Here is a 12,176-nt window from a genome sequence, read left to right on the forward strand (position 1 = left end):
TAAGAGTATTGGTATAGTGTCTTTTGAGGCAATCTATGCTTTTTTTTTCAAATTTTCTTTCCTCAATATGCTCATCATCTTAAATTTTACTCTAAATAGGTTCAGGTTTTGGATTTCATAGCTTTTTCTGCTTTGCTCAGTCCCTCTTGGTGCATTATTTAAATATTTCAGTGCTGTCATTCCCTGGCTTTGCTGTGAAAATTCAGTCTGAGTTCTTTAACTTTTCAATTATGTTAATTTTTTTTTAGTAGTTGATTCAGTGCATGAAAATACGATTCCAGGCATACACACAGCTGGCAAATAGCAAGTGGCAAAATAATTCCTGTCAAATGTGATCTTTCTCGTGAGTAGGCCAACATGTGGAAAGAGGGAAGCCTGAGCACTCTTAAGTGGGTTATCATTTTAATACTGAAGTACATAACCTGTTCCATGACGGAAAATGTGTATATATTCTGAAATTAAAGTCATGTTTTTATTATCAAACATTGAACTAAGTTTTGGGTGATGAGTTAGTGCTTCAGTAAATGTCTTGTTTAAATCAATTTTCTTTCATGACATTTACGTAATTTGGATCTTCTAACTATTTCCAATGAATTTGAGTTCAACAAATACTAACTTGCATTTATAGTATGTGACCAGTTTTTTGAAGCACTGGGGTGTGCCCAACCAGATGTGGATGGCCTGGACCCACATTTTTACCTGTATCACTTCATAAGTTGTTCCTAGGACATGTCTGCCTTGTCAACCTAGTTAAGATCAGAAACTTTGACCCATATCCTCCCGTTCTGATGTGGCTATTGCTAAACCTACATACTTTGCCATTGGATGTCTAACAATTTTTAATTAGTGAAACTGTTGTTTGAATGAGATCATATTAAAGTATTTTCTTTCTTTAGTTTGGATTATATAGAAGCTGTGAAATCTAGCGCTTCTATGACTGTTGAAGAGCTGAAGATTTTTTCATACAATTATGATGATGTTTATTTTCACCCTGTAAGTAAAATTCCACTTGCAACAAAATATATTCTTCTTAACTGGTATCCAGTTAAAATCATGTTTCTATTTCTTTCACTGTGTCAGCTTTATTGTATTGGCAGCACTTTCATTTGTGTTGGACTTGGGTTCAAGACTCCATTCTATGAATAGTCACATAATTTAGGCCAGGTTTTTCCAACCATTGGCCTACAGTTTAGATCTGAGCCACAATCTTTGGTGATCAACCCAGAGCTCCTGGTGCTTTGGGCAACTTTGGTTGCTGTATTTTCAGATTTTTAAATACATGACCAATGGGTTGATGAAGATTGCTTTCTGATGGATGTAAAAAGGATTGATTGAACAAGACCATATTCTCATTGGTAGAAGCGTGAGAGTCTATAAAGGTAAAAAGTTTGTAAACTCCTGATCTAGGTTGCTACGTCAGTAGAGCATTGAGGAAGTTCTGCTTTATCAGAGATGCTGTTTTGCAGATGAAATGCTATATGTCTCAGGGCTAAATTTAAAAAAACAGAACCTCAAAGGTAACAATCTCAGAATTCTACCTGAACCACAAACAAATTGGCATATGCTAAATAAGATTAGAGAGGTAAATGCGTGGCTCAAAGATTGGTGTGGGAGAAATAGGTTTTGATTCATGGGGCACTGACACCAATACTATGGAAGGTGGAAGCTGTACTGTTGGGCTGGTCTTCACCTGAACCATGCCAAGAACAGTGTTCTGGCGAGCCATGTAACTAGGGCAGTGGAGATGACAAACTAAATAGTGGGGGGAAAAGATCAAGTTTAGGAAGATGTGATAAATAGAGAAGACAGGCAAAAGAACAAGGTGGCAGAAAGGGACAGAGTGTACAAACCTAAGAGTGCATCAGCAGATAAGGTCAGAGGTTACAAAAATAGTAAAAAGCCAGAACTAAAGGCTCTGTATCTGCGTGCACATAGTATTTATAACAGATGAACTGACAGCACAAATAGAAATAAATATGTATGATCTGATACCCATTACAGAGACATGGCTACAAGATGACAAAGACTGGGACCTGAATATTCAAGGGTACATGACATTTAGGAAGAACAGGAAGCTAGGAAAAGGTGGAGTTGTAGCTCTGTTAATGAAGGATGACATTGGTACAATAGAGAGAGATTACCTTAGTTCTGGAGATCAATATGTAGAATCAGTTTGGATAGAGATGAGAAATAGTAAAGGTAAGAAGTCACTTGTGGGAATGGTTTATAGGCCCTCTAACAGTAACTACAATGTAGCATGGGGTATATAGGAAGAAACAGTGGGAGCTTGTGAGAAAGGTGTGGTGATAATCATGGGTGATTTCAATCTACATATAGATTGGACAAATCAGATTGGCAAAGGTAGCCTGGTTGATGAGTTCAAAGAGTGTTTTTGGACAGTTTCTTAGGGCCATACATTCTAGAGCCAACCAGAGAGCAGGCTACACTAAGTCTGGTAATGTGCAGTAAGACAGGATTAATTAATGACCTCATAGTGAAGGCACTCCTAAATATTATCATAATTAGGTTGAATCTTGCATTCAGTCTAAGGGAGAGATAAGTGGATCTAAGACTAGTGTTTTAAACTTAAATAAGAACAATTATGAGGGCCTGAAGACAGCTGGCTAAAGTGAACTGGGAAAACAGTTTAAGGGATGGGTCAGTAGAGATGCAGTGGCAGACATTTAAATAGATATTTCAGGATACTCAGAAAAGGTGCATTCCAATAAGAAAGAAATACTTTAAGGGAAGGGTGCACCATCCATGGCTAACTAAAGAAGTTAAATATAGTATCAATTGAAAGAAAAAGCGTATAATTCTACAAAGATGAGTAGCAAGTCAGAAGATTAGACAGTATAAAGAACAGCAAAAATGACTTAAAGATGAGTAAGGAGGGAGAGTACGAGAGCAAACTGGCTAGAAATATAAAACAGTAAGATTTCTACAGGTAGTTAAAAAGGAAAAGAGTAAGTAAAGCGAGTATTGGTCCCCCAGAAGTCTGGGGAATTGATCGTGGAAAATAAGGAAATGGCAGATGAATTAACAATATTTTGCATCTGTCTTCATTGTAGAGGATGCAAATAACATCCCAACAATTATTGTGAATCAGGAGGTAAAAGGTAGGGAGGAGCTTAAAACAATACAATTACCAGGGAAAGGATACTGCAAAAATTATTAGAACTAAAAGCTGACAAGTCCTTGGGTCCTGATGAACTTCATCCTAGGGTCTTAAGAGTGGCTGCTGCGATAGTCGATGTATTCATTTTACTTTTCCAAAATTCCCTAGATTCTGCAAAGGCCCATATGAGATTGGAAAATAGCAAATGTGACTCCCCTATTCAAGAATGCAAGAAACTACACACTAGTTAGCTTAACATCTGTCATGGAGAAATGCTGGAATCTACTAATAAGGAGATTATAGCTGAGCACTTAGAAAATCTCAATGAAATCAGTCAACGTCAACATGGTTTTGTGAAAGGGAAATCATGTTTGACTAATTTATTGGAGTCCTTTGAGGAAGGATAAAGGGGAACCTGTGGATGTGCTGTATGTAGATTTCCAGAAGGTATTTGACAAGGTGCCATATCAAAGTTTACAAAATAAGAGCTCATGGCATAGGAGGTAACATATTAGTATGGATAGAGGATTGGTTAGCTCATAGCAAACAGAGTAAGCATAGATGGGTCATTTTCAGGTTGGCAGGATGTGATGACTGGAGTGCCACAGGGGTCAGTGCTAAGGCCTCAACTGTTTACAATCTAAATCAATGACTTGGATGAAGGGACCGAATGTATGCTTGCTAAATTTGCTGATGATACAAAAGGTAGGTAGGAAAGTAGGTTGTGAAGAGGGTGTGAGGGATCTGCAGTTTATTCATGGATTGAGAGTTGGTTGACAGACAGGAAACAAAGAGTGGGATTTAATGGGTCTTTTTCCAGGTGGCAGGTGGTAACTATGGGTGTACCGCAGGGATCAGTGCTTGGGACCCAGATATTCATGATATATATAAATGACTTAGATGAGGGAACCTAGTGCAATATTTTCAAGTTTGCTGACAACACAAAACTGGGTGGAGTTGTGAGGAGGATGCAAGGAGGCTTCAGGGTGGTTCGACAAGTGTGTGTGGGCACACATGGCAGGTACAGTATAACGTGGATAAATGTGAAGTTATACACTTCGGTGTGAAAAACAGAAAGGCAAAGTATTATTTAAATGCTGATATATTGGGAAATGTGGATGTACAAAGGGATGTGGGTGTCCTTGTACACCAGTCAATGAAAGTAAATAGGCAGGTGCAGCAAGCATTTAGGAAGGCAAATGGTATGTTGGCCTTCATTGCAAGAGGATTTGAGTTCAGAAGTAGGGATGTCTTACTGCAGTTATGCAGGGCCTTGGTGAGACTATACCTGGAGTATTGCGTGCAGTTTTCGTCTCCCTACCTAAGAAAGGATATACTTGCCATAGAGGGAGTGCAGCGAAGGTTCACAAGGCTGATACTGGGGATGGCAGGAGTGTCGTGTGAGGAGAGATTAGTTCGACTGGGCCTGTATTCACTAGAGTTTAGAAGAATGAAAGGGGATCTAATTGAAATGTATAAAATTCTAACAGGACTAGACAGACTGGATGCAGGGAGGATGTTTCCCCTGTTTGGGGAGTCTAGAACCAGGGGCCATAGTCTGAGGATATGGGGTAGACCATTTAGGACTGAGATGAGGAAAAATTTCTTCACTCAGAGGGTGGTCAACCTGTGGAATCCCCTACCACAGAAGGCTGTGGAGGCTGGGTAACTGAGTATATTCAAGAAAGAAATTGATAAATTTTTGGATATTAGGGGCATCAAGGGACATGGAGAGAAAACAGGAATATGGCATTGAGATAGAGGATCAGCCATGATCATATTGAAAGACGGAGCAGGCTCGAAGGGCCACGCGGCCTACTCATGCTCCTAGTTTGTATGTTTCTATGAAAGGTTAAGTGAGTGGGCAAAAATTTGGCACATGGAGTATAATTTGGGAAAATGTGAATGTCCGCTTTGGCAGGAAGAATAGAAGGCAACATATTACTTGAATAGGAAGGGATTACAGAACTCTGAGGAATGAGGTACCTGGGATGGGGGGGAGATGGGGGGTGGGTTAGTTATCTTTTGAGGAAAGATTGGACTGGCTGGGCCTTGATCCACTGGAATTCAGAAGAATGAGAGGTGATCTTATTGAAACATGTAAGATCCTGAGGGGAATTGACAGGGTGGGTGCTGAAAGGATGCGTCCCTTGTAGGAAAGTCTAGAATTGGGGAGACAGTTTAAAAATAAGGGGTCTTCCATTTAAGATGGAGTGGAGGAGAATTTTTTTCTGAGAGTCGTGTGTCTTTGGAATTCTCCCCTAGGGAGTGTTGGAGGTAGGATCATTGAATGTTTTTAATTCAGAGGCAGATAGATTCTTGACTAACAAGGAAGCCAAAGGTAGGCAGGCATGTGGTATTGAGGCCACAACCAGATCAGCCATAATCTTATTGAATGACTGAGCAAGCTAACGGGGTGAATAGCCTATTATTGGTCCTAATTTGTATGTTTGTATGTTAAACCCGATCTACCTATTCAGAGTAGGAAGATTTCCTGGTCCTTATTAACATTCTGAACACAACAGACTATGAAAAGCAAAGGACGTCCTCAACTCATTTGTTGCTTGCGGGATCCTAATGCAGCAGATTGGCTGCACTGTTTACCCATATAACCACTGTTTATTGGATATGAAGTGCTTTGGGATATTCTGTGGACATGATAATGGGTATGTAAATAAAAATGATTTTTTACTCGACACCGTCGCTCTAAGTTCAGCGAGAAGTCTTGAAAGTAGGAATATTCTGTTGGGATAACATGTACAACACCAGTCTTGATAACTTCACATTAAGCATTTGATATATTTTATTTATTTTACAAGTGCTTTATGATGCAAAGTTTCAAGTAAACATTGAATTATCAATGCAAAAAGTTTGTATTAACAATGATTTTAAAAAACACAATAGGAAGGCTGAGCTCTGGTTTGCATTTACCAAGCTAATCCTATTCAGGACAGAAGTACCACTGTTGGGTTGGCATTTCTAGGCTAAGGGACATCCTTGGGTTAAGGAAAATATAGGTAATCTAAGACCCCTCGAGTAACTGTTATCCTGTGACCCCCCCCCCCCTTGTCAGAGTGTTAATGAATGAGAACAGGGTCAGCGACACCCTTTCTTCCCAATGTAGTCAGATAACTTGCTGATGGTCATTGAGTCCATGAGAAAAGAATAACTACTGGTATATGGTAGTGGAGGAATGATTGAGTCTGTACCATAGCATGAGTCATTGCATTAATAAAAACAGAGAAGAACATGTTGCAATTTTATGTGAGCCATGGGCAAAATTTTACCCTTGGCATGCGGGCTCGCCGGGCGTGGTTGGGAAGCTGACCACTGCCCACGATCAGCAGCGCACCGCTGAAGCGAAATGAAGCTGTCCTGTTCACAGAAGCAAGCAGCAGCAAGTGATATCTAAAACTACTCACTGTTTCCTTTGTGAAGCCCACTGACCCCTCTTTTCCCGCCCGTGGATGAGGTTTTGTAAATTGTGGCTTGCCCGTGCGATGGCCTGAAAATCGCATGGATTACGTAAACTTGGAGTCAACTGGTCTCTCAAGGGCCTTAACTGGCCACTTCATTAATGGCGGGCGGGCCGCTGTCTTCATTGCACGCCCGCCTAGCAAAATATTGTGAGAGTGTGCATTGACTTTGGGACACTGGTCTGACTTCAACACGCTTTATTTCACAGACAGGCGTGTCAGGCGCGCACCCGCACACCAAGGGTAAAATTCTGCTGTTTTGCAGATTTCCAATCAAGCTGTTATGACTGGTTTTTTACCAGAGGAACGCAAAACTAATTCCACTAATATAATTAACCAGCATTTATTAATGTGTCTAAAAAGTAAATATAGACAAGAAAATAAAGCATTCTTTGATTGCTAGAATATGTTTGAGAATTTATCAACTCGATAAACTGTTAAAGACTGCGGTTGAATTGAATATCAAAGTAGTTCTTTGTGCATTAATTGCTGGCTGAATTTTTCATCATTTCAGTTATATACTGTGTCTTGGCTTTATTGCTAGTTTGATCGAAGTCTCATTTTTGTTTTAGAATTCTTATCAATGTGCCAAAGTGGCTCTGGGAGCAACTCTACAACTGGTTGATGCAGTGATGTTGGGTAACGTAAGAAATGGGATGGCATTGGTCAGGTACAGAATAATTTCATATTTGTACATTGAGCAAAATCAATCAACCGTTTATGTTTAAACGTTAAGTTTATTTTTTTGCCGATTTTTCTCAGACCTCCAGGTCACCACAGCCAGAAGAGTGAAGCTTGCGGATTTTGTATCTTCAATAACGTAGCTATAGCAGCAAATTATGCAAAAAAAATATATGGAACGAAGAGGTAAATTTTTTTTTAAATTAGAAAACTATTTTTGTTTTGGATACAGCAATTATAGCTGTATTGTCCTTCTCTTCCAGGATTCTGATAGTTGATTGGGATGTGCATCATGGCCAAGGAACTCAATACACATTTGAGGAGGATCCCAGGTTGGTAGCGTTTCATTTGTGTTTTTACAAAAATAGATATTAACGTTTGTGATCATCACAGGATAGAAATCTATCTTGAACCAGTGGTTTTATTATGGTTCCTATCATAGAGAAGTGATCTAATTTTCCATATAAACTTGATTCTCCTAACAGTTGTGTTGGCAAAAAGTTCTAAGCTGGTTCAGTCTCTGGTCTCTGAGTTAGTTGACTTCACCTAGGATGGAAATAGGCATGCTGCATTTAACTTGGCATCCCAGGAGGATGGTAATTTTTAATGTATTTTTAATATACAAGAGGCGTTGTATTTTAATGCCTTTGGTTTCTTTTAGTGTTCTATACTTGTCATGGCATCGTTATGAAGACCAGCAGTTTTGGCCCTATTTAAAGGACTCTGACTACAATGCTGTTGGAAAAGGCAAAGGGATAGGATTCAACGTAAATATTCCATGGAACAAGGTGTTTTTAAAAATAAAAGTTCAATTTTTGATCTTAAGTAACCATCCTGGTGCTTGATATTTCGTAGAATCAGCAGTGCATAAAGGGGTCATCCTGCCTGTTACGTTTGTGCTGGAGCAACTGTAGTTTTCTTTCTTATCCTCTTTCCCTGTATCTTTCTAAATTAACTCCAGTCTTGCCTACATAATTGTAGCCAGAGCATCTTCAACAATGGCTTCTTTTCCCACAAATGTTATTGCAGAAATTTTACAAGGATCTAAACTTGGAACCCTGCTATTTCTAATCTTCAACAATGGCTTCTTTTCCCACTGCACTGTTACCGCAGGGATTTCTCAAGGACCTAAAATTGGAACCCTGATATTTCTCATCTATGTGCTATCTCTTGTAGACATCATGTAAAGGCAAAGCATAAGGTTCCATGTGTATACTGACGGCGCTCAGCTTTACCTCTCCACCACCTGTCTCAACCCCTCTTCTGTCTCTGTTGTCAGGCTGCTTCTTTGACATCCAATCCAGGATGAGCTGCACTAACCTCTGATTATACATTGAAAGTCCAATAATATTGTATTCAACCTCTAGTAGAAAGTCTACCATTGATATAATAAGCTGTCTGACCACTGTCCTAGGTTGAAGCTGACTATTCTCAACTTTGGCACCCTATTTGACTTGAAGCTGACCATGCCTGTCACCTTGAGACTCGACTAATCCAGTGCTGTTCTGGATGGTCTCCCATCCGCCACTCTTCAGAAAATTCATTTCATCAAAAAAATCCTGCAACCGCCATCAACGTATAATCACCCATCACCCTTGGTGCTTTCTGACCCACATTGAACCCAGTCCCCAAATGCCTGCTGTTCAAATCCCTTCATGGCCTATCTCCTCCCTGTCTGTAATGTTCTCCAGCTCTACTATATTCTGAAAACTCTGCATTCCTCAAACTCTGGCCTCTTCTGCATCCCCTCCACCACCACTCCCTTCACCCCACCATTGACAACCAAGTCTAGATCTCTAGACCCTAAGACCCGAAATCTCTCTCTCAACCTCTCCTCCCCTAATGGTCATTCATCCTAATATGTCATTTGGTTTGGTGTCATTTTATGGCTGATTGCACTTCTGTGAAGTGACTTGGAGTTTTTTCTTCTGCAAGTTGTTAATAAATTTCTTTTAAAATTGTTATCTCTGCTTCAGCAGCCACTTATCATAAAACTCTCCGTGTTCTAATAGCTCTCCCCTTTCACTCTTCTGGTAATAATCTGAGTCAGTGTTCCCATGTTTCCACAGATTTGTTGGTCTATAACAAGCATTCTCACCTATAATGGATGCACAGAATTTTATGCAGCATTGCCACTGAAGCCTGCCAATATCTTATACAAATTCAACATCACTTCTTTGATCCATTGGTTAGGATACTAGAGAAGTAAACCATGGCCATGAGCTCAATCCCACCAGAGCATGATAACTAGTAGGCTTTTAGCAAAAAAGACTTATAAAAACACAACTAGTTCACTACTATCCTTCAAGGAAAGGAATCTGCCAGGGCTATAACATGTGACTGGTCAAATGCTACACAGCTGTTACTTAGCCCCCTCAAGGCAGTTTGTGGGTAGGCAGTAAATTCCCTGCCAGTATCATCTACATTGCAAGAATAAAGTAATATATGTGCAGCCCTAGACATATCTGTTTCCTCCGCTTTATTAAGAACCTTGCCAGTTAGTATATACTTTTCACAGTTCTCTTCTGAAAACATACTAGTTGGCGTTTCTCTGCATTGAACTATATCTGCCCGTTCCATTAACTTGCCTATGATCTCTTCCTATCTTCTATATTCTTCCTCCTAACTTGATACCATCTGCACAATTTGACCTACTGCTCTTGACAGTAAAACCAAGATGGTGCCTATACCAGCAGGGCTTGGAGTAGGTAATATAGTCAAGAGTTGGTTCTTCAATGTAAGTGGACATCTCATTGTGAGAAATTCTGTTCCTCTGGACTTCATCATGGTAAATAAGTGTTGTCATTCAGATATTAATGTCTGATCATTTGCAATTTAGTTCTGTCATCCAAAGTTATTTAAAATTTTAAAAGTTAATCTCATCTTGTAATTATTCCTGATTTCCTTTTTCCCAACTGTGATGGTGCCCTGCTCCAAGTACTTTGGATCTTTATCTGCATTTCTCAATTTAATTAAAAATAACTTTTTAAAAAATTATTTCTAACAGACTGGAATGGAAAATGCTGACTATCTAGCAGCTTTCTTCTACATTTTACTTCCTTTGGCTTATGAGGTAATTTGTATTACACTTGACTAACTTAATACTTATATGTTCATTTTGTTGGATTTCTTTGTTTTTACATACTGTTAATAATTACTTTACTCATTGTTATTACAGTTTAATCCAGAATTGATTCTGGTTTCAGCTGGATTTGATGCTGCAATTGGAGATCCTGAAGTACGTTTATTTTTAATTGAGATTATATATCCTCCATCACAAGTTGGCGATTTGATCAAAATGAGGCTTTAGGCATGTTGGCCATAATGATCAATTTTAATTTCCTTTTTACATTACTCATTACTTGTATATAAATCTAAATAATAAGCCATTGCTCAGTTGTTCTTCCTTACTAGCACTTGGCACTATCTATATGAAATACACAACAATTGGCCCACATGAAGTCAACTGTTTTCTTTTGTTTCAAAACAAAATTACAATACTGTATAACTGAACCATGTTTAAATCAGATGCAATTCAATAGGAGTTTTAGTTTAAAATTATTACGTAACTATATGTAAACAATTTATGAAAGGTGAAACAACATTCAAAGGTAACACTGCCACAGCAAAACTAGAAATTTATTCGAGAGAGTTTCTTTGAAAATGTCAAAGTGCTCTGGCCATAGGAGTATTATTAACTTGATTTGATGATTTACTCTGCTATCCCCTAGGGTGAAATGCATGCTACACCTGAATGTTTTGCTCATCTGACTCAACTACTGATGCCACTAGCTAACGGGAAGCTCTGTGTTGTTTTAGAGGTATGTATGTAACTATATTTTCTTCCAGATTATGCACACTATTTTTACACACATCATCAAATTGCTTATAATGGAGCATTTTGTACGAGATTTGACTTGTATCTGTTTGTTTCGGTGATTTTGGACCTATTATTTTGCATACATTAAAATCAAGTGTTTGCCCTATATCAAGATGACACAAAAACATTGTGAAGGTGTAATTTATTCATCATTTTACAATTGTTTGGAACACAATGGAGAGATTTTGTTGGACAATTTTCTGTCTTGATGATGGGTGATGCCAACTTTTTATGACCAGTATTAAACTGCCTGAAGTATGTGGTTTCCCTCTGACATTACAAATAGACTTCAGAAAAACATAAAAGCGTGTTAAGTTTCATACCACTTTTTTTGTTTCTCTCAATCCTGTGGAATTATAGTTCATTGAAGTTTAATCATTTATCACAATCTATGTGACCTTGATATTGATAGTTGCCTCCCTTTTGGGCTGTGGATTTGAAGCCCTGGACCTAACTTAAGTACTTAATATATTTCATTATAGTGTTGAGGGAGTAATATGACCTTCTGTTTTTCAGATAACATATTAGCCAAGGTCCAATTTGCCTGTTTAGGTGGATGTTAAAGAAAACCATAGGCTTTTAAGTTTCAAAACTAGGAGAACATTCGTCTGTCATCAGCAGATGGAAATATAAATTGCCTGAATTATTTCAGTAACAGCAGACACTGGCTGCTGCTGATTGTTGGACTTTGGCCAAGAAAACAGCTGGGCAGCAAATAATTTTGGGTGGAAATATAAATAGGGGAAGCGTGGTACTGGAAGGCCAATATGGTGGTAATCTATTGTCCCTGTTTTGTAAAAGTGCCTTTAAGTTAATGAGGATAGGAGTGGAGACTGCACTGTTGCAAGGTGGGATATGGTTTGGAATGCCACAAGCCATTTCCTGTTTTTACTGTTCTGTTCCTTAGAGGCTGATATTGGAACTTGTTTGGTAACTTATTTAGGGGAGTAGTGGTATTATTGCTAGATTAGCAATCCAGAGACCCAGGGTAATGCATTAGGGACCCAGGTTCGAACCCCAC

The 12,176-nt window shown here is 38.8% G+C and overlaps 1 protein-coding gene across 8 annotated transcripts in view; it reads left to right on the plus strand.

The window, feature by feature from the left end:
• The window catches only part of hdac10 (histone deacetylase 10), a 112,360-nt gene that overhangs the window by 60,996 nt on the left and 39,188 nt on the right, over nt 1-12,176 (plus strand). For 7 of the 8 annotated variants that reach the window (XR_005944719.1, XR_005944718.1, XM_041202130.1 and 4 more), the window contains 8 exons: nt 897-993; nt 7,167-7,264; nt 7,357-7,461; nt 7,539-7,607; nt 7,937-8,063; nt 10,283-10,348; nt 10,454-10,513; nt 11,007-11,096. Coding sequence is in view for 6 of the 8 variants with exons in the window: in XM_041202130.1 (XP_041058064.1) it covers nt 897-993; nt 7,167-7,264; nt 7,357-7,461; nt 7,539-7,607; nt 7,937-8,063; nt 10,283-10,348; nt 10,454-10,513; nt 11,007-11,096 (712 nt within the window). In the remaining 2 variants the exon portion in view is untranslated. Of the gene's footprint in view, nt 1-896; nt 994-5,598; nt 5,785-7,166; nt 7,265-7,356; nt 7,462-7,538; nt 7,608-7,936; nt 8,064-10,282; nt 10,349-10,453; nt 10,514-11,006; nt 11,097-12,176 lie in introns of all 8 variants that reach the window. The other variant, XM_041202133.1, reaches the window with a different exon arrangement.

This window comes from Carcharodon carcharias, chromosome 13 (genome assembly GCF_017639515.1).
Source record: "Carcharodon carcharias isolate sCarCar2 chromosome 13, sCarCar2.pri, whole genome shotgun sequence".
Classification (NCBI taxonomy): Eukaryota; Metazoa; Chordata; class Chondrichthyes; order Lamniformes; family Lamnidae; genus Carcharodon; species Carcharodon carcharias.